The following is a 22255-nucleotide window of genomic DNA, read 5'->3' as shown; positions in this document are numbered from 1 at the left end:
ACTCTGGACTGCTTCATCCTCACACCTGATTGGACGCCAAGCTCCGCCTCCTCACCATCATCATCACCATGTGACATCATCAGCAGGGGCGTGTCCATTCCAGCAGGTGTGTGTTCCTGTGTGTGTGTTGGTGTGTAGTCAGTGTGTGTGTGTTCCAGTGTGTGTGTGTAGTCGGTGTGTGTGTGTTCCTGTGTGTGTGTGTAGTCGGTGTGTGTGTGTTCCTGTGTGTGTGTGTAGTCAGTGTGTGTGTGTTCCTGTGTGTGTGTGTAGTCGGTGTGTAGTTCAGAATGCTCCGTCACACACAGGATGTGTTTCCTCTCCAGCCTCGCAGGACACACACACGCAGAGCCGTCACACACACACTCTGTCCAACACACACACACTGAGACCAGAACAACCTGCTGCTGTCCTGCAGAGAGACACACACCTTCATCATCATCTTCATCAGTGTTAACAGCACCATAATCAATATCATCATCTTCATCAACAACATCATCAATATCCTCCATAGCAGCTGACTCCTGGTTGGAGGTCACTAATTAGAACATTCGTCTCTGTCATGGTGTCCCTTCACCAGATGAACTCATCCAGGTCCTGGAGATCAGAGGAGCTTCAGGAGGAACCAGGTGAGTCCAGTCAGCCTGGTTCCTCCTGAAGCTCCTATAGGTTAAAGGTGGAACGTGTCAGGTCATTGAGCTCCTCAGTATGAAACAGGAAGAGGTTCCCCCTGGTGGAACATCCAGGAACTACAGCTGATCTACAGTACATGAGGTGTGGAGATTTCCTACCTTGACCAGGACAGGTACGGACTGTGATTGGTCAGTCAGAGTGAAGCAGAAAAAGGTAGATCCTGCCACCACCAGCAGAGGGCAGACTGAGCCCACCTGCCCCCACACCGCCAGCCGCTGACCCCTGACCCTGACAGACACACAACGACCACACGGGTCACCTCACTGGTCACAGGTCATGTGACTCACCTGTGGAGCGGCGGGTCATGTGACTCACCTGTGGAGCGGCGGGTCATGTGACTCACCTGTGGAGCGGCGGGTCATGTGACTCACCTGTGGAGCGGCGGGTCATGTGACTCACCTTTGGAGCGGCAGGTCATGTGACTCACCTGTGGAGCGGCGGGTCATGTGACTCACCTGTGGAGCAGCAGTCCTGCAGCCTCTCTGACTCCCACAACGTTGATAAGCCCCGCCTCCACACAGGCAGCCAATCCCTGCTCAGGACCAGGACACGGCAGGACAGGAGGACCAATCAACTCCACCCAGCTCCAGCCTCCTGTCCCGAGGCATTCTGGGGGATGTAGTTCCAATGAGGGAGGAAGACGGGACGATTCAGCCACAGAGGAGAGGGAGACAGGCACTGGAGAGACAGACAGGTGAGACAGGTGACTGGAGTTAGAGACAGACAGGTGAGACAGGTGACTGGAGGTACAGACAGACAGGTGACTAGTCTTAGAGACAGACAGGTGAGAGGTGACTGACCTCACACCTGACGCTGCCGCTGCTATCCGTCAGCCTCCACTCTCCGCCCCGCCCCCCTCTCAGACAGCCAATCAGCAGCAGGTTGACCCTCGGCAGCGCCCGCTGACCCGGCACAGATAGCTCCGCCTCCCTGGCCCACACTCGCTGCTGATTGGTGCTCCAGGACAGGTTGCTGACGCAGGCCAGGTGCTGCTGGGAGACCAGCTCACAGACAGACAGCAGCCTGCAGACAGACAGGAGGACAGGTGACCTGCTGCATCGTCACATGATCTGTGGTGATGTCAGCAGGTGTGTGGGCGTACCTGTAGCTGACAGGTAAGGAGTGAGAGATGCACATCCTCTCCTGGATCTGGTGCACCACACTGACGCTGAGCTGGAACACACTGACCTCACCTGGAACACAACACATCTGTGATGTCATCAGGTGAGCTGGAGGTAGAGAGAAGGAACCAATCAGAAGACAGCAGCAGGAATGGAGAACATAGGAGCAGGTGGAGATACATCCAGCATGGAGAAACATCTGGAGATACATCTGGAGAAACATCTGGAGACAGATCTGGAGATACATCTGGAGATACATCTGGAGAAACATTCAGCATGGAGACACATGTGGAGACAGCTGAAGAGCAGAGTAGAGAGGAAAAGTCTGGAGATAGAAAACCATCACAGGATGAAGAGATAAAACCACCACAGAGACACAAAACAACAAGAAAAACACACAAAATGAGAAAGGAGACAACCAGAGAACAGAGACAATGTTCCTAAAACTGTCCACAATATTAATAGTAATTAACTGAATGTTCTACAGAGGAACCAGGAGACACAGCAGCTGGTAGAACCAGAACCAGAAACTTGGACCTTCTACACATTCGTCACAGGCTCCTGTCCTCTGATTGGAGGACTCACCTGTCTCTGAGCCGTCAGCAGCGGGAGGGGCGGGGCCACAGGTGACGGGGCTCAGGTGTTCTGTGATGAAGGTGAAGAGGGTCTTTATCCAGGTGGACTCCTGGAACCAAACACACCTGGATCAGAACCAGTAGAACCCACTCACACTGATCACAGAGAGATGATGTCACTAATAAAAGAATTTCATCATCAGCTGGGGTCTGTTTCATAAAGTTCTGCAGCCGGACTGAGCAGAGAGCCTCAGAGACCCGGATCAGACGGAGGTTCTGGTACCGGTTCTGTCCGTCAGTCTCTCAGCCTCTACTTTCTAAAATCAAACGTTTTCTGAACGGAATTCCTGCTGGGAAGAAGAACCGCACTGACCGCCTCGCTGCGCGGCTTCAGGAGCTCCAGGAGCCGCTGCAGGGGCTCCATGAGGTCCGGGGGTCGCTGCTCCGGGTCCAGATCCTGGTTCTGATCCGGGTGGAAACACGACCTCCCGCTGAACGCTTCAAACTTCCGTACTTCCGTACTTCCGGTTCTAGTTTTACTGCTGCTTCCAGTTCTCTACAGGCTGCAGCGCCACCTGCTGGTGGGAGAACCACCAGATGATCACCAGAACCAGAACCTGGTCCGGTTCTTCCACTTCATTCAAACACTACGGAGCAGTAATGTTTATTTCCTGTATTTTTATTCTGTCATTAACCTGATGACTGTAGCCGATCGGTTTAATCTGATGGATGAGGTGATGTCAGAGCAGGTTCTACCTGTACAGGTTCCTCCTGACTGACCAACAGTCTTTATTCAGTCAAGGATCATTCCAGGACGTTTTAAATCCCATAATAATCCACGTATTAAACCCTAAAACATCAGTAGTGTGTAAATGTTCTTGTTCTGAGACCAAATCTATAAAAACTAGGAGAAAAGAATGTTTACAATATTTTAAATACCAAATAAGTCTGGAGTTCCCCTTTATTGTCATTTTTCTCTTGTCCCTCTGATGACCAAACTGGACCTCTGATAAAACAGTTAGAATCTAATTTAAATCTACTTTTTGGTTTTAGTTTTCATTCCTATTGCTGTAATTGTGTGTGTGTGTGTGTGTGGGGGGGGGGGATTAATCAACATAATAATTTAAATAATAATAATTATGGATGGAACAACATGTTAGCAGAACCTGCTGATGATGTTTTTGTTGTGTTGTGTCTTGTTTCTGACATTTTGTGTCTTATTTTCTGTCATTTTGTGTCTTTTGTCTTGTTTCTGTCTTGTTTTTGTCGTTTCCATCCTCCATCAGTGTTCCTAAATAACAGGTAGATCAAACCTATGTCCACTCTTCTATCGTCCATCTTTTTGATTGAATGTCTCTCTCTACCTCATACTATCAGGATCAGACTCATTCTTTGGACTGTTTTCCATCAGTGGTCAGCAGTAACAGCTAGCTAAATATCTAGCTTCTACTGCTGAGAAAAAGATCACATTAGCATGGATCAGAGTAGGGTTAGCAACAACACAGAACCATGGAATAAAATGAGCCAATCAATACCTATTATTGATCAATGTGGAGCAGAAGGCTGGAAAACAGAAAGATTAGCTTCAAACATTGAGAAGACCAGATGTTCTCCAGTCCTGGAATGATCCACATATCTGAGGGAGTTAGAAGGTTCTCTGATGGTGTTCCACTGGACCAGAGGTTCTCTGGAGAACTTCTGCAGGTTTTAAACTTCACGTTCTCCTTGGTGTGATGATCCCAGACGTGTTCTGCTTCAGAACCTTCAGGAACCAGGATGACCAGTTCCAGAGTTGGAGAACCTGATCCAGCTACAGTCGATGTGTTCTACAGACGTTCTGAGAAAGTTCTGAGAAGTTCTACTGATGTTCTCAGCTGGTTTTGCTTTAGTTGTCAGAATGTTCCTTCTAAAGGTTGGATAACTAAAGATGTTCTAAAAACGTTTGGTGATAACGCTGTGGCTTAATGTTCTTAGAACTAAACGTTAAATGGAGAACGTTCTTCCTCTGTTATCACGTAACATTGAAGGAACGTTTCATTGATTCTATGAGAACTTTCTTCAGCAACGTTTCTAGAACATCCTCAGAACCTTACAGCCAGAATGTTCCACCTTTAATGCATGACATCACAGGAACGTTTAATACGGAACGTTCTGTCCTCTGAGGCCTCGATAACGTCTGGAGAACGTTTTTTTTTAATGTTGCACTGAGAACGTCCTTCCTTTGTCATTATAGACGAACGTTCTATAACATGTTCCAGAACGTTCCACCTCACTGCTGCTGTATTCTGCATCATGTTATATCAGGTTAAATATGAATATTGGAACCTACATTAGAACCCAGTTTTAATAATGAAATGTAGAGAACACAGTGGAACCACAGATGTCAGAACTACAGCTAGCTCTACAGAACATCTTCCAGGAACCTTTGATTTATTCAGGAACCTGTTCTGTCAACGTCCTGCAGGAACCCCATAAACATGCAGCGTTCCTCACTGCCCTCCTGTTCCTCAGAGAACAGCCTGTTTTATCTGGTTCTTTAAAGGTTCCTCATGTTTGCTGGAGTTCTTTCGTTTGGTGACCGGTAACGTTCTAGTCTGGATGAATCATTTGGTCAATAGAACATCAGAAAACAGAGAAATGTTCTTCAGTTTCACAAACCGGCATTTTAGAACATGACGTTCTGCCTGAAGAACCCAAAATATTACACGTTTTCATGAAGGAACCCAGAAATACAACGGGTTCTCATATTTAGATGGAGGTTCTTAAGTCAGTAGATCCAAAAGTCCACTGAAGGTTCTAGGTTCCATGTTCCACCTCTCGGTCGTAACTGAATGAAAAATCACACCAATGATTTGGTTTTAAAGAACCGTTCTTTGATGTTTTTCTAAAGAATTTTACTGAAATGGTTCTTTACGGAACAAACACGGATTCTTCTGTGACGTCAGAGTGAAGAAGGTTCTAGTCTTGGTTCCAGTGTTTGCCTGTGTTGTTCTGTATTCTCCAGTGTTGGTTCCACTGTTCTCCTGTGTTCTTCAATGTTCTCTTGTGTTGGTTCCACTGTTCTCCAGTGTTCTTCAGTGTTCTCATGTGTTCTTTTGTCTTCCAGTGTTCTCCTCCAGTGTTCTCCTCCAGTGTTCTCCTGTGTTTTTCTGTGTTCTCCACCTGTGTTCTCCTCCAGTGTTCTCCTCCAGTGTTTTCCAGTGTTCTCCTCCACTGTTCTCCTGTGTTTTTCTGTGTTCTCCACCTGTGTTCTCCTCCAGTGTTCTCCACCTGTGTTCTCCTCCAGTGTTTTCCAGTGTTCTCCTCCACTGTTCTCCTGTGTTCTCCTCCAGTGTTCTCCTGTGTTTTTCTGTGTTCTCCACCTGTGTTCTCCTCCATTGTTCTCCTCCAGTGTTCTCCACCTGTGTTCTCCTCCAGTGTTCTCCTCTAGTGTTCTCCAGTGTTTTTCTGTGTTCTCCTCCAGTGTTCTCCTCCACTGTTCTCCTGTGTTCTCCTCCAGTGTTCTCCAATGTTCTCCTCCTGGTTTCTCTGCACAGTCCTCAGTATAAATGTGATTTCAGCTGGTTTGGTTCTGTTCTGAACAGGAACCAGGTGAAGAACCAAACGTTGTCAAAGTCGTGTTCTGGTTCGGTCCCTCACAGGAACAGGAAGTGATAACCTGAGTGACCTCACCTGTCCATCAGGTGACCAGGTGAGGACAGGTGAGTGTCTGATGGAGGTGATCAGAGGACTGTGGGCTGCAGTAAACCTGGTTCTACACCTGTACAGGTGAGAACGTGGAGTCATGCAGGTTCTCTGGTTCTCTGCTTCAAGTTTTTATATAAGAACACTTCTGAACATTTTACCTCTGCTTCCCTTTAGTAGTTTTTTTTAAAGATGTAAAACAACCAAAATTCAACACATAATGTGGAAAACATTTCTGAAGTGTTGGTCTGAGAACGTTCCTCCTTTATTTTAGAACATCCTCTGAATGTTAAAACTTCATGTTCATCAGCGGAAATTAAATCATTTTTACAGCTTATTATATATTCTAAACAACCTGATCTGTTCAGTTTATTTCTGACAAAGAAAAAGCTGTAACATTTTACTTAAAAACTCACTGAAGCATTTTACTCAGTCAGGTAGCTATTGATCATTAATGACTAACTGATCCATTAATTGATTAACTGATGAAACACTAACATCCATTTAACTTCTCTCTTCAGGCCTCCGCTGCTGCTTGGTCGCCCCTCCTCCTTCTCTACTGTCATTGGTCGCTTCGTGGACGTACACAGATTCTGGCTAATCAGGTGCGGGTATACAGACTAGCCCCACCCTGTTGTCAGAGTCGGATTCCCGCCCTAGTGGTTCTGGAACGGGTTTTGACTGGCGGTCCTTTCAGCCAATCAGAACTGAGCGTTGAGCAGAGCCCCGCCCATGATGGCCAGCCGTGACCCGCCCCCTGAATAGGAATGACCAACGGGGGCGTTCCTGAGGGGCGGGGCCAGGCTGGAGCTCGACCCAGTTTGAAAGTGAACCAACGGCTCCAGTCGCAGCTTCAGCCCCCAAACAACAACAACAAGACCCGAACCCCAAGAATCGAGACCCGGTCCCAGTGTGCTGCACCTGTAGCCGGCCCTCCTGACGAGTGAGTACTGCCGTTATCCTCGGCTGCGGGCTTCGGTTCACATTCGTGGGGTTTACCCGGGAATGAGCGGGCTCTGATTTGCCGGGTGTCTTTTTTTCTGCCGTGCGGGCTTCGGTGATAAAAGCTCCGCGAATGAGGCTGGAAAATGGGAATAAAATGGCCGCTGCTACGGTGGGAATGTCACAGCGGTGATGTTTGTCCGCCGCTTCGAGCCTTTGTGTGCGTGTACTCGGGGGACTGCTCCAGACGTGTCGTTGTAAACACGAAACGCCCATTTTGGAGTAGGAATGCCAGGACATAGCCTGGTCCCGTCCATGTAACGCTGACCTCTCCATGGCTTAGACGGAGCCCTTCGTTGGAAATGCGCAGCTGTCGTACTGCATCCATATTTCCATTGCAGACGCGGCTGTTCGGGATAAAACCGGTGCTACAGTTATAAATAAGATCCGTTCGTGACCGGGGACACCGGTGCCGTAGCTGGCGCCGTGTGTTCGGGTTAAATGCCCGTCTGTGGCCGGTTAGCCTGCTGCTAGCGGAGGGGGATGGGGCGGCTAGCTCCGCAGAGGGCGGGAAGCAAATGGTGGCCCATTGTTCTGTCGGAGCTAGCCGCTAGCAGCTAGGCTAACTGCACCACTCACATCTGCACAGAGACGCGCCGCTTTTCCTCCACCTCTGCGGCTCTCACGGCTTTAGCATCGGCCCACAGCACGGACCGGGCTCCCGTAGGACGTCCCAGCACACAGCCTAGGGAGGAGGCTGCAGCCCGGGTCTACGGGCCTCGGAGCTCCCCGGCGGAGAAAATGGACCCCAGTCTGGTCTCTTTGTTATTCACGGCGAGCCTCGGAGCTCCGGGGGCCTCTAGCCCACCGACTGATGGGGCTTTTCAGCCACAGCCCGAGTTAAATCACACATCTCAGATGGTTTAGACACAAAATGAACAAAGGAGACACACAGGTTAAAGGGTCAGCCCACCCACATGAATGTAAAGCTGATCAGATACCTGGAAATAAAGATTACCTGTAAAATAACGTCATTACAAAAAATACATTTCTAGATGTTAGCTGTATGACACCCTTATTTAACTAAACAATACTAAAGATTACCTGTAAAATAACCTCATTTAAATAAATACATTTATAGATGTCAGCTGTTTAACACCCTCATTTAAACAATAATAAAGATTACTCATAAAATACCCTCATATATATATAAATATAAAGGTGTGTTCCCTGTCAAATACCTTAATTTAGCTAAATAATAACAAAAGATTATCTCTATAATATCTTCATTTAACTAAATATATAAATATTTTAACTGTAACATACCCTGAATTAACTAAATATGCAGGCATGTTACTTGTAAAATAACCTCATTTAACTAAAAAATATATTACCTGTTCAATACTCTCATATAAATAAATAATAATCTGTTACTTCTTAAATACTTTAACTTATAATGTAACTAAGTAATAATCAGTTAGCTGTTAAATATATTAGCTCACTAAATAAAAATATGTTGGCTGTAAAATGCCCTCATTTAACGAGATAAAACATCTATTACCTCTAAAAAATAGTTTAAATAAATAAAGGTAATGCCTGCATGAGAAATGCTTTTATCTTGGTGGGTTTCCAGGTGTAAAGACAGAGAGAAATGCTTTATTTTGGTGGGTTTGTAGGTGTAAAGGCAGACAGAAATGCTTTTATTTTGGTGGGTTTTAAGTGTAAAGGCAGACAGAAATGCTTTTATTTTGATGGATTTTCAGGTGTAAAAACAGAGAAATGCTTTTATTTTGGTGGGTTTTCAGGTGTAAAAGCAGAGAGAAATGCTTTTATTTTAATGGCTTTCCAAGTGTAAAGGCAGAGAGAAATGCTTTTATTTTGGTGGGTTTTCAGGTGTAAAAGCAGAGAGAAATGCTTTTATTTTAATGGCTTTCCAAGTGTAAAGGCAGAGAGAAATGCTTTTATTTTGGTGGGTTTTCAGGTGTAAAAGCAGAGAGAAATGCTTTTATTTTGATGGCTTTCCAGGTGTAAAGGCAGAGAGAAATGCTTTTATTTTGGTGTGTTTCCAGGTGTAAAAGCAGAGAGAAATGCTTTTATTTTGATGGCTTTCCAGGTGTAAAGGCAGAGAGAAATGCTTTTATTTTGGTGTGTTTCCAGGTGTAAAGACAGAGAGAAATGCTTTTATTTTGGTGTGTTTCCAGGTGTAAAGGCAGAGAGAAATGCTTTTATTTTGGTGTAAAGGTGTGTAACAGCAGTATTTGTCTGTACTGACGTCTCCATCATCCTCACAGGTTTATATCCGTTTACTGTACAGAATAAAAACTGTTTGACATCGTTTCCAGATTCTTGTTTAGATCTGCTGCGCTTCTTTTTTTAGTTAGGATATTGATTCATTTATATTAGGACTGACAAATAATAATTGTATCAGTCGATCTTTAAATGATGATTAGCTTTAACTGAAGTATGATGCATAAAGACGTCCTCTGATCAATGATTATTGATTTATTGTCCTCCAGGTGCCACGATGATGCATAAAGACGTCCTCTGATCATTGATTATTGGTTTATTGTCCTCTACCGGGCTTTGCAAAAGTTCTGTTACACGGTTTCATGATCTTTAGAGACGTTTACATGTCGGAGTGAAAAATTCCATTAAACAAACTGAAAGTTCTACCTTATAGGCAGGTGTCCTTAATACAATTTTTTTCTCCAGTGAAGTTGTATCAAGATGGAAGTCAAAAGAGTTGAGATATCTGCTCTCCTTCATGCTGGCCACAACAAGTCTGACAGAGCCAAGCAGCTGAACATCAGCCAGATGACCGTCCACAGAGTCACGGAGAGGCTCAAGAATGGTGAAGATCTTTCAGTGATCTTTCAAGAATGGTGAAGACCTGAAAGATCTTCACCATTCTTTAGCCTCTCCGGGACTCTGTGGACGGTCATCCGTCTGATGTTCAGCACAAAGGAGAGCAGATATCTCAACTCTTTTGACTTCCATCTTGATACAACTTCACCGGAGAACAAATTTGTATTAACCCTTTAAGGTTTGGGCAATTTCCGCCCGAAATTTCTACTGAGATTTACAGAAAGTAAATTGAATGCTGTTCTTGAACTGTTTGGAGTACATGCATGGTTGGGGTCTCATTTGAAAGCTGACAACCTGAATTTTCACCCAGTGCAGTCAGAATTACTCTAGGTGCTACTGGCACAGAGTATTTCATGTTGGCACACACTGAATTAGGATGAATTGTTTTCTCGCCTACATTTTTTCCCTAATAAAACACCTGAAAATCAGTGTGGCAGCACTGTGAGAGCTTGAAAACACAATATTGCAAAAGCCTGGGGTCTTACATAGTTCAGGTCAAAATTTCAGAGCAATACTACAAGAAATGAGTGTTTCACACATGTTTTTGTACTGATATGCTCCGCCCCTGTCAATGTTGGATACACTCTTTATACACTGTGCACACTCTCTACAGAATGGTATAAATTCATTTTCACTTAATTTTCACATTATTTTCACTCCAAAAACTCATAAAGAATTCAAAAAATCACTTCAGATAGGCTTCAGTGTCGATCACACACACAGATTGAGAGGAATACAGAGAAACAGCAGGTGGAGCCCGGAGCTCACGAATGAAATATCATATAAAGCCGCTGGCAGAGGCGGGATTTATATTCAAGCCATTCAGCAAGCTCATTGGCTACCAGGCCTGTCAATCTAACGTTTCCTCCGGCGTGATTTGCTGAGAAACAAGTCAATCAAGTGATGTAATCGATATCTGTCAGACTCGGCCATGGTTGGCTAAATCGCCGAAGTAGGCGGAAACGAATCACCTGATTGGTTGAAGTCCGGTTTGAAGCGGAAAAGAAGCCTCCAGTATCCATTTTGAATCGCAAACAAAGGGAATAGGACCGTGAATGATGAAGTTATAATAGAAAGATGCAGTGAATATGAAACGCACAGCGCCACCACGCGCCGCGTGCACGCGCACGGAGCCGATCGTTTTCTGGATTTTTTACCTATTTCGAGACATGTTTTGGCCAAAGTATTATACTGGATTGTTTCCTCTGGATGGCTAAGCTTGGGTTCTGGCCGGTTTTTGTGGATTATCTTCTTTTATGACCAGAAACGAGCGTCCAAACTGCGTCGACAGGTGAGCTGTGCACGTTTACATGACTTGTTGTTTGTTGGATAAATGTGTTTATATTACCCGCTGTGGTAATCACATCTGAAAGTGGTTTATACCGGCGGATTCATGAGAATCTCAGCTTTCTATGTGTGTATAGTGTTTGTATAATCGTGTTTGCAGTGTCCTTCTATTTTAAAAAAAGCGTATACCGATAAAAAAACGGCCCGCCCGCGGGCCGCCGGACTTTAACGGGTGACACCTGCCTATAAGGTAGAACTTTCAGTTTATTCAATGGAATTTTTCACTCCGACATGTAAACGTCTCTAAAGATCATGAAACCGTGTAACAGAACTTTTGCAAAGCCCGGTATGTGTCACTATGATGCGTAAAGATGTCCTCTGATTATTGATTATTGGTTTATTGTCCTCCAGGTGCCACTATGATGCGTAAAGACGTGAACAAGCCGAAGGGGAAGACGTCAGCGTACGCCTTCTTCGTCCAGACGTGTCGAGAGGAACACCGGAAGAAAAACCCCGAGCAGTCGGTCAACTTTGCCGAGTTCTCTAAGAAGTGCTCCGAGAGATGGAAGGTGAGACAGGTGGACAGAGAGAGAGAGAGAGACGGGTGGACAGACAGAGAGAGAGACAGGTGGACAGAGAGAGAGAGAGAGAGACGGGTGAACAGAGAGAGAGAGAGACACGGGTGGACAGAGAGAGAGAGAGAGAGACACGGGTGGAGAGAGAGAGAGAGAGAGAGACGGGTGGACAGAGAGACGAGTGGACAGAGAGAGAGAGAGACGGGTGGACAGACAGAGTTAGACGGGTGGACAGACAGAGTTAGACGGGTGGACAGAGAGAGAGAGAGACGGGTGGACAGAGAGAGAGAGAGAGACAGGTGGACAGAGAGAGAGAGAGAGACAGGTGGACAGAGAGAGAGAGAGACGGGTGGACAGACAGAGAGAGAGACGGGTGGAGAGAGAGAGACGGGTGGACAGAGAGAGAGAGACGGGTGGACAGACAGAGAGAGAGAGACGGGTGGACAGAGAGAGGGAGAGAGAGAGAGACGGGTGGACAGAGAGAGAGAGAGAGATGGGTGAACAGAGAAAGAGAGACAAGTGGACAGAGAGAGACAGACGAAATGTAGCCACAGGGGGACACAAACCAGTGTCTCATTGTGCCGCTCCCAAGCCCGGATAAATATAGAGGGTTGTGGCAGGAAGGGCATCCTACCTAAAACTTTGGCCAAATCAAACATGCGAATCAAGTGTATGACTTCCATACCGGATCGGTCGAGGCCCGGGTTAACAACGACCTACAGGGTGCCGGTGGAAAATGGACAACTGTTGGTCGAAGAAGGAGGGGAGGAAGGTGTGTTCATAGGAAGAGAGAGAAGAGGAACACCAAGAGTGTAGGACTGAGAGTAGGGACTTTGAATGTTGGAACTATGACAGGAAAAGGTAGAGAGCTGGTTGACATGATGCAGAGGAGGAAGGTGGACATACTGTGTGTCCAGGAGACCAGGTGGAAAGGTAGTAAAGCTAGAAGTTTAGGAGCAGGGTTCAAGTTGTTCTATCATGGTGTAGATAGGAAGAGAAATGGAGTAGGAGTTATCTTGAAGGAGGAGTTTGTTAGGAATGTCCTGGAGGTAAAAAGAGTGTCAGATCGAGTGATGAGCCTGAAGCTAGAAATCGAAGGTGTGATGTTCAATGTTGTTAGTGGGTATGCTCCACAGGTAGGATGTGAGCTGGAGGAGAAGGAGAAATTCTAGTTGGACCTTGATGAAGTGATGCAGAGCATCCCTAGAAGTGAGAGAGTTGTCATTGGTGCAGACTTCAATGGACATGTTGGTGCAGGAAACAGAGATGATGAGGAGGTCATGGGCAGGTTTGGTATCCAGGAGAGGAACGCAGAAGGACAGATGGTGGTTGACTTTGCAAAAAGGATGGAAATGGCTGTAGTGAATACTTTCTTCCAGAAGAGGCAGGAACATAGGGTGACCTATAAGAGTGGAGGTAGGAGCACACAGGTAGACTACATCTTGTGTAGACGGTGTAATCTGAAGGAGATCAGTGACTGCAAAGTAGTGGTAGGTGAGAGTGTAGCCAGACAGCATTGATGGTGGTGTGTAGGATGACCCTGGTGGTGAAGAAGATGAAGAGGGCAAAGGCAGAGCAGAGGACCAAATGGTGGAAGCTGAAAAAGGAAGAGTGTTGTATGACTTTCAGGAAAGAGTTGAGACAGGCTTTGGATGGTCAGGAGGTGCTTCCAGATGACTGGACAACTACAGCAAATGTGATCAGGGAGACAGGTCGGAGAGTACTTGGTGTGTCATCTGGAAGGAAAGGAGATAAGGAGACTTGGTGGTGGAATGAGGAGGTGCAGGAGTGGATCCAGAGAAAGAGGTTAGCTAAGAAGAAGTGGGACACTGAGAGGACTGAAGAGAGTAGACAGGAGTACAGGGAGATGCAGCGTAAGGTGAAAGTAGAGGTGGCAAAGGCCAAACAAGGGGCTTACGATGACTTGTATGCTAGGTTGGACAGTAAGGAGGGAGAGACTGACCTGTACAGGTTGGCAAGGCAGAGAGACAGAGATGGGAAGGACATGCAGCAGGTTAGGGTGATAAAGGGTAAGGATGGAAGTGTGTTGACAGGTGCCAATAGTGTGATGGGAAGATGGAAAGAGTACTTTGAAGAGTTGATGAATGAGGAAAATGAGAGAGAACGAAGAGTAGAAGAGGTGACTGTTGTGGACCAGGAAGTAGCAAAGATTAGTAAGGATGAAGTGAGGAGGGCATTGAAGAGGATGAAGAGTGGAAAGGCACTTGGTCCTGATGATATACTTGTGGAGGTATGGAAGTGTCTCGGAGAGGTAGCAGTAGAGTTTCTGACTGGGTTGTTCAACAGGATCTTAGATAGTGAGAAGATGCCCGAGGAATGGAGGAGAAGTGTGCTGGTGCCCATCTTTAAGAACAAGGGAGATGTGCAGAGTTGTGGCAACTACAGAGGAATAAAGCTGATGAGCCACACGATGAAGCTATGGGAAAGAGTAGTTGAAGCTAGACTAAGGGCAGAGGTGAACATCTGTGAGCAGCAGTATGGTTTCATGCCAAGAAAGAGTACAACAGATGCAATATTTGCTTTGAGGATGTTGATAGAGAAGTACAGAGAAGGTCAGAAGGAGCTGCATTGTGTCTTTGTAGATCTGGAGAAAGCTTCTGACAGGGTGCCCAGAGAGGAACTGTGGTTTTGTATGAGGAAGTCTGGAGTGGCAGAGAAGTATGTTAGAGTGGTGCAGGACTTGTATGAGGACTGTAAGACAGTGGTGAGGTGTGCTGTAGGAGTAACAGAGGAGTTCAAGGTGGAGGTGGGAGTACATCAGGGATCAGCTCTGAGCCCCTTCTTGTTTGCTATGGTGATGGACAGGATGACAGACGAGGTTAGACAGGAGTCTCCATGGACTATGATGTTTGCAGATGACATTGTGATCTGTAGTGAGAGCAGGGAACAGGTGGAGGAGAAGCTCGAGGCGTGGAGGTTTGCCCTGGAAAGGAGAGGAATGAAGGTTAGCCGCAGTAAGACGGAGTATCTGTGTGTGAATGAGAGGGACCCAAGTGGAAGAGTGAGGTTACAGGGAGAAGAGATCAAGAAGGTGGAGGATTTTAAGTACTTAGGGTCAACAGTCCAGAGCAATGGAGAGTGTGGAAAAGAGGTGAAGAAGCGTGTACAGGCAGGCTGGAACGGCTGGAGAAAAGTGTCAGGTGTGATGTGTGATAGAAGAGTTTCAGCTAAAATGAAAGGAAAGGTTTACAAAACTGTGGTGAGACCAGCCATGTTGTTTGGTCTGGAGACAGTGTCCCTGAGGAAAAGACAGGAGGCAGAGCTGGAGGTAGCAGAAGTGAAGATGCTGAGGTTCTCTTTGGGAGTGACCAGGATGGATAGGATCAGGAATGAGGACATCAGAGGGACAGCACATGTTAGAGGCTTTGGAGATAAAGTCAGAGAGGCCAGACTGAGATGGTTCAGACATGTCCAGAGGAGAGAGAGTGAATATATTGGTAGAAGGATGCTGAGTTTCCCACTGCCAGGCAGGAGGCCTAGAGGAAGACCAAAGAGGAGGTTTATGGATGTGGTTAAAGAGGACATGAAGGTAGTTGGTGTGAGAGAAGAGGATGCAGCAGACAGGGTTAGATGGAGGCAATTGATTCACTGTGGCGACCCCTGAAGGGAAAAGCTGAAAGGAAAAGAAGAAGTTCCAGGCTCTATCCTCTGATGTTCCTACTGATTGATTATTGATTATTGATGGGTGTTCCAGGCTCTATCCTCTGATGTTCCTACTGATTGATTATTGATTATTGATGGGTGTTCCAGGCTCTATCCTCTGATGTTCCTACTGATTGATTATTGATTATTGATGGGTGTTCCAGGCTCTATCCTCTGATGTTCCTACTGATTGATTATTGATTATTGATGGGTGTTCCAGGCGCTATCCTCTGATGTTCCTACTGATTGATTATTGATTATTGATGGGTGTTCCAGGCTCTATCCTCTGATGTTCCTACTGATTGATTATTGATTATTGATGGGTGTTCCAGGCTCTGTCCTCTGATGTTCCTACTGATTGATTATTGATTATTGATGGGTGTTCCAGGCTCTGTCTCCCAGCGATAAGAAGTGCTTCGAGGACATGGCGAAGGCTGACAAGGTCCGCTACAACCGGGAGATGAGAGACTACGTCCCCCCTAAAGGCTTTGGAAAGAGGGGCCGCAAGAGGAAAGACCCCAACGCCCCCAAGAGACCTCCGTAAGTCCCCTCAGCTCCAGGTTCTGGTCCAGAGTCTTTCAGTTGGTTCTGTTCAGGTCTGTTCAGGCTCTACTGGATCACTGGATGTGGAAAATAAGGAATGATGGACAGATTCTTCTTTTAATGCGTCTTCATCTGTTTTCAGAGATGGATTTTTATCATTTTAGTTTGTTCCCAGATTCACCAACAACAGGCCTTAAAATGTGAGAAATATTTAATATAGTAGAGATTAAATATGTAGAAATATTTTAGAGATTAAATGTGTAGAAATATTTTATATTTTAGAGATTAAATGTGTAGAAATATTTTAGAGATTAAATATGTAGAAATATTTTAGAGATTAAATGTGTAGAAATATTTTAGAGATTAAATGTGTAGAAATATTTCAGATGTTAGAGATTAAATATTGACCTGATCTATGAGTGAAACAGAAGTTTAAACTGTTGTTGAGTCTTCAAACGTTCCTGACCTGGATCCACAGGTTCTAACTGGAGAAGAGAACCAGGTTCCATCAGAATGTTCTAGCCATGATTTAGAGACAATCACTGTACTGATATCACCAATAATCAGCTGGATGAAACCGTTCTATCTGTTGGAGAACAAACCAACCACTCTACAAACACAAACAACTGATTTGTTCTTCTGTTTTCTTTTAGTTCACAGAATGTTCTGAAAGTGTTTGGTGGTAACATTGTTAGAACATTATGGTCTATCATTCTCTAACTGCTAGTGGGCTAATGTTAACACGACAGGAAGCTGTTAGCAAGCTAATGTTAACACCACAGGAAACTGTTAGCGGGCTATTGTTAACACCACAGGAAGCTGTTAGCAAGCTAATGTTAACACCACAGGAAACTGTTAGCGGGCTATTGTTAACACCACAGTAAGCTGTTAGCAGGCTAATGTTAACACGACAGGAAGCTGTTAGCAAACTAATGTTAACACCACAGGAAACTGTTAGCGGGCTATTGTTAACACCACAGTAAGCTGTTAGCAGGCTAATGTTAACACGACAGGAAGCTGTTAGCAAACTAATGTTAACACCACAGGAAACTGTTAGCGGGCTATTGTTAACACCACAGGAAGCTGTTAGCAGGCTAATGTTAACACCACAAGAAACTGTTAGCGGGCTATTGTTAACACCACAGTAAGCTGTTAGCAGGCTAATGTTAACACCACAGGAAGCTGTTAGCAGGCTAATGTTAACACCACAGGAAGCTGCTAGCAGGCTAATGTTAACACCAGAGGAAGCTGTTAGCAATCTAATGTTAACACCACAGGAAGCTGTTAGCAGGCTAATGTTAACACCACAGGAAGCTGTTAGCAATCTAATGTTAACACCACAGGAAGCTGTTAGCGGGCTATTGTTAACACGACAGGAAGCTGTTAGCGGGCTATTGTTAACACGACAGGAAGCTGTTAGCGGGCTAATGTTAACACGACAGGAAGCTGTTAGCAAGCTAATGTTAACACCACAGGAAGCTGTTAGCAGGCTAATGTTAACACCACAGGAAGCTGTTAGCCGGCTAATGTTAACACCACAGTAAGCTGTTTGCCGGCTAATGTTAACACCACAGGAAGCTGTTAGCAGGCTATTGTTAACACCACAGGAAGCTGTTAGCAGGCTATTGTTAACACCACAGGAAGCTGTTAGCAATCTAATGTTAACACCAGAGGAAGCTGTTAGCAGGCTAATGTTAACACCACAGGAAGCTGTTAGCAGGCTAATGTTAACACCACAGGAACTGTTAGCAGGCTAATGTTAACACCACAGGAAGCTGTTAGCAGGCTAATGTTAACACCACAGGAAGCTGTTTGCTGGCTAATGTTAACACCACAGGAAGCTGTTAGCAATCTAATGTTAACACCACAGGAAGCTGTTAGCAGGCTAATGTTAACACCACAGGAAGCTGTTAGCAGGCTAATGTTAACACCACAGGAAGCTGTTAGCAATCTAATGTTAACTCCACAGGAAGCTGTTAGCAATCTAATGTTAACGCCACAGGAAGCTGTTAGCAGGCTAATGTTAACACCACAGGAAGCTGTTTGCCGGCTAATGTTAACACCACAGTAAGCTGTTTGCCGGCTAATGTTAACACCACAGGAAGCTGTTAGCAGGCTAATGTTAACACCACAGTAAGCTGTTTGCTAGCTAATGTTAACACCACAGGAAGCTGTTAGCAGGCTAATGTTAACACCACAGGAAGCTGTTAGCAGGCTATTGTTAACACCACAGGAAGCTGTTAGCAGGCTAATGTTAACACGACAGGAAGCTGTTAGCAGGCTAATGTTAACACCAGAGGAAGCTGTTAGCAGGCTAATGTTAACACCACAGGAAGCTGTTAGCAGGCTATTGTTAACACCAGAGGAAGCTGTTAGCAGGCTAATGTTAACACCACAGGAAGCTGTTAGCAGGCTAATGTTAACACCACAGGAAGCTGTTTGCTGGCTAATGTTAACACCAGAGGAAGCTGTTAGCAGGCTAATGTTAACACCACAGGAAGCTGTTAGCAATCTAATGTTAACACCAGAGGAAGCTGTTAGCAGGCTAATGTTAACACCAGAGGAAGCTGTTAGCAATCTAATGTTAACACCAGAGGAAGCTGTTAGCTGGCTAATGTTAACACCACAGGAAGCTGCTAGCTGGCTAATGTTAACACCTCAGGAAGCTGCTAGCAGGCTAATGTTAACACCTCAGGAAGCTGCTAGCAGGCTAATGTTAACACCAGAGGAAGCTGTTAGCAATCTAATGTTAACACCAGAGGAAGCTGTTAGCAGGCTAATGTTAACACCAGACGACGCTGTTAGCAGGCTAATGTTAACACCACAGGAAGCTGTTAGCAGGCTAATGTTAACACCACAGGAAGCTGTTAGCAGGCTAATGTTAACACCACAGGAAGCTGTTAGCGGGCTAATGTTAACACCAGAGGAAGCTGTTAGCGGGCTAATGTTAACACCAGAGGAAGCTGTTAGCAGGCTAATGTTAACACCACAGGAAGCTGCTAGCGGGCTAATGTTAACACCAGAGGAAGCTGTTAGCAGGCTAATGTTAACACCACAGGAAGCTGCTAGAGCATGATGGGAAACTTCAAAATAAAGGTCCAGCTACAGTGGAGGATCCTTGTAATGATGGTCAATAGATTTATTCATTTAGACGGATGTATTCCCCTATCCCCCCGCCCCCCTGTCTCTCCCCTGTCCCTCCCCCTGTCCTCCCCATCCCTCTGTCTCTCCCTGTCTCCCCCCATCCCCCCTGTCTCTCCCCTGTCTCCCCCCATCCCCCCTGTCTCACCCCGTCCCCCCATCCCTCCCCCAGGTCTGCGTTCTTCGTGTTCTGCAGTGAGTACCGTCCCAGCGTGAAGCAGCAGTGTCCAGGTCTGTCTATAGGAGACTGTGCTAAGAAGCTGGGAGAGATGTGGAGCAAACTGTCCCAGTCTGAGAAGCAGCCGTACGAGGAAAAGGCCCAGAAGCTACGAGAGAAATACGACCAGGTGAGGACCAGGACCAGGAAGACCAGTGGTAGGACCAGTAGAAACAGCCGCTGCAGCCTCTCTGCTGTCCTTACCTGTGTGTTCTTACCTGTCAGCTGCTGTCTCACCTGTTGTGTCCAGGACATGGTGGCGTACCGCGGCGGTGCAACGTATGCCAGGAACCCCGGTTCTTCAGCTCAGGGTGGAGAGGAGGAGGAGGACGATGAGGATGAAGACGAGGACGAGGAGGACGACGAGTAGAGAGACTGAGAGGCAGGTGTGTGTGTTTCAGAGCAGCTGATTGGACAGCAGGCCAGGGGGCGGGGCTTCACCACAGGTGTGACATCCTGGTTACAGAGGCTCAGGTGAGTCAGAGCAGCCATCCAATCAGGAGCAGCTGCTCCTGTCTCCATAGTAACAGCAGGTGATCATTATTAACCCATGGAATCAGATGTTCCATAGTAGTCCATCAGGTAGGAGTCAGGTAAGGATGAGGGAACATCAGAACTCACCTGTACTCAGTCTGACCCTCATTAATCTGGTGGTTTCAGTGTAGTTCATGAAGCTTTAGCATAGAAAGCTAACCAAAGCTAACAGTAGCTTTCCTCCAGTCACCACTGTACTTAGTTACAGTTACTTCTGCAGTTACAGTTACTTCTCCAGTTAGTGTTTATGTTGCATGTTTGGTGACCTGAAGCATGCAGTGCAGCTTAATGAAGACCAGTTTAACACTCAGCACACCTGTAACTGGGTCACATGACCCACCTGTAACCGGGTCACATGACCCACCTGTAACCGGGTCACATGACCCACCTGTACCCGGGTCACATGACCCACCTGTAACCGGGTCACATGACCCACCCTGAGTCTGTGGCTCAGCTGATGAATCCTGATGCTGTGTCTGAATCTTGTGATTGACAGGTTGCTCTGAAACACACTCATTGCTGCAGCGTGTGTGTGAATGTGTGTGTGCGCATGTGTGTGTGTGTGTTGAGGTCATCAGATGTTAAACTGTCCCACACCAGAGGATAGTAGAATAAACCCCCTCACTGTTACCATGGTTACCCCTGCACCCCCTCCCCCTGTGTGTTGCCATGGAAACCCCTGCCCCTCCCCCTGCTCTCCATCATCGTCATGTTGTTGTTTTTTATTTTCTTATCGGAGGTTTTCTGTTCCTTGTTCACTGTCAGAGTAGAAACTTCAACTTTTATAATAAAATGATCAACTGAGGGAAAACACAAACACACGACTCCGTTTGGTTCTTTGGTTCTTCAGGTTCTTGATGGGTCTAAGTCAGGACTTTGGGGAGACCAGTCTAAGGCTACGTTCACACTGCAGGGCTTAATGCTCAATTCAGATTTTTTTGTGAAATCCGATTTTTTTTACGAGTTCGTTCACATTTCCAATTAAATGCGACTTGTATGTGATCTCCTGTGTGAACCTCACACGACCCAAAAGTGTCCCGCATGTGCAGAAGAGGACACAACAACAACGACATGCAGAGAGCGTGTTCAGTGTTTACTGAAGTAAACATGGATGCTAACAGTAGAGCATGTCTGGCCATTTTAAAGCTGTTGTCCAGCCAGAGCCAGCGTATTTATAACTTAGTCATTTTAAGGAGAAGGTCACGAAGGAAGAGAGCCAGGATTTTGGCCCTGGTGTTTTGTGGAGAAGGGTATGTCTGCAGAGCCAGAGGCTGCACGAATCGTATTCGTGCAGCCTCTGGCTCTACAGACACATACTGGTTTTGTGCGGCAGTGGCAGCAACGTCTGTCCAGAGAACTGTGTGGGTGCAGAGTCACAGCCAGGAGTGGTGGGATAGTGATGTGAGAGGCTTCACAGATGCAGACTTCATTCAGAATTTTAGAATGATAAGGGCGACCTTTACATACATATGTGAGCGCATCTTTTTAACACTCTCACGGCAAGACACACGTCTTCAGCAGACCGAAGACGTGTTTAGCTTTGAACGCAGAATAGTGACATTTGTCGTGTACCAATGACGTATAGGTCGGATAAATGTGACCTGGCCGTTCAGACTGAAGCTGCATGGCAAAAGATCTGATACCTATCAGAATTAGGACCACATGTCCAAGTGGCCTGGGTCGCATTTGAAAAAATTGGATCTGTGTTGTTCACACTGTCATGAAAAGATCAGATACAGGTCGCATGGGGCAAAAAAAATCGGATTTGGGTCACTTCAGCCTGCAGTCTGAACGTAGCCCAGAACCTTCATTCTAGAACCTTCATTCCAGCCTGATGGAACCATTTCTTTACCATGTCCGATGTGTGTTTGGACTCATTGTCTGGTTGAAACATCCAACTGTGTCCAAGATCAACCTTCTGCTGATGGTTTTAGGTTCTCCTGAAGAACATGGAGGTGATCCTCCTTCATTTTTCCATTTACTTTGTGTAAAGCTCCAGTTCCACAGAGCATGATACTGCCACCTCCATGCTTGGTGGTAGGTTTGGTATTCTTGGGGTTAAACCTTCGGTTCTTGTTCCATGTGACCTCAGAACCTTCCTCCAGAACCTTTTCTTTGTCCATGTGGTGAGCAGCAGACTTCAGTCTAAACCTGTTTAAACTGGCTCAGAGGAGTCCATCATCATCAGTCCTGTGAAGATGAGATGTCATGAAACTATGAAGATGAGATGAACACAACTTTCGACATCATCAGAACGGATAATCCAAGGTTCTGTTTGTGTGTTATGGATCTATGACGTTGTGTTGTCAGAAGAACTTTACTAAATCTGTAATAGAACCAAAATACATGATTGTTGTGACACAGATTCATGTTTCAGTGATTCCATCATAGAAAATTCAGAGTTCTAGGACTGATTGG

The 22255-nt window shown here is 45.9% G+C and overlaps 2 protein-coding genes across 2 annotated transcripts; one reads left to right on the top strand and one right to left on the bottom strand.

Annotated features, from left to right (window-relative positions):
• Positions 1-291: 291 nt before the first annotated feature.
• On the bottom strand, positions 292-2937 carry LOC110972621 (CST complex subunit CTC1-like). The gene is made up of 5 exons (XM_051944720.1): positions 2760-2937; positions 2397-2496; positions 1793-1883; positions 1491-1713; positions 292-1368 (listed from the first exon to the last, which is right to left on the bottom strand). The coding sequence occupies exons 1-5, from the start codon at positions 2808-2810 to the stop codon at positions 1261-1263; spliced, it is 573 nt and encodes a 190-aa protein (XP_051800680.1). The 5' UTR covers positions 2811-2937; the 3' UTR covers positions 292-1260.
• Positions 2938-6857: 3920 nt separating this feature from the next.
• On the top strand, positions 6858-20654 carry LOC110972379 (high mobility group protein B2-like). The gene is made up of 5 exons (XM_051944719.1): positions 6858-7013; positions 11576-11733; positions 15791-15942; positions 19259-19433; positions 19554-20654. The coding sequence occupies exons 2-5, from the start codon at positions 11584-11586 to the stop codon at positions 19671-19673; spliced, it is 597 nt and encodes a 198-aa protein (XP_051800679.1). The 5' UTR covers positions 6858-7013; positions 11576-11583; the 3' UTR covers positions 19674-20654.
• The last annotated feature ends 1601 nt before the right edge of the window (positions 20655-22255 follow it).

The sequence above is a fragment of the Acanthochromis polyacanthus genome, chromosome 24 (genome assembly GCF_021347895.1).
Source record: "Acanthochromis polyacanthus isolate Apoly-LR-REF ecotype Palm Island chromosome 24, KAUST_Apoly_ChrSc, whole genome shotgun sequence".
Taxonomy (NCBI): domain Eukaryota; kingdom Metazoa; phylum Chordata; class Actinopteri; family Pomacentridae; genus Acanthochromis; species Acanthochromis polyacanthus.
Note: the sequence above shows the minus strand (reverse complement) of the source record. Positions and strands in the feature narration are given on the sequence as shown.

Excerpts from the sequence above, each read along its gene's own strand:
- LOC110972621 (XM_051944720.1), bottom strand. The coding sequence starts at position 2,810 with ATGGAGCCCCTGCAGCGGCTCCTGGAGCTCCTGAAGCCGCGCAGCGAG. Across the intron at positions 2,497-2,759 it reads TGAAGCCGCGCAGCGAGGCG|GAGTCCACCTGGATAAAGAC; the intron begins GTCAGTGCGGTT and ends GTTTGGTTCCAG. Across the intron at positions 1,369-1,490 it reads GCGGCAGCGTCAGGTGTGAG|TGCCTGTCTCCCTCTCCTCT; the intron begins GTCAGTCACCTC and ends CTGTCTCTCCAG.
- LOC110972379 (XM_051944719.1), top strand. The coding sequence starts at position 11,584 with ATGATGCGTAAAGACGTGAACAAGCCGAAGGGGAAGACGTCAGCGTAC. Across the intron at positions 11,734-15,790 it reads AGTGCTCCGAGAGATGGAAG|GCTCTGTCTCCCAGCGATAA; the intron begins GTGAGACAGGTG and ends TGGGTGTTCCAG. Across the intron at positions 19,434-19,553 it reads TACGAGAGAAATACGACCAG|GACATGGTGGCGTACCGCGG; the intron begins GTGAGGACCAGG and ends TGTTGTGTCCAG.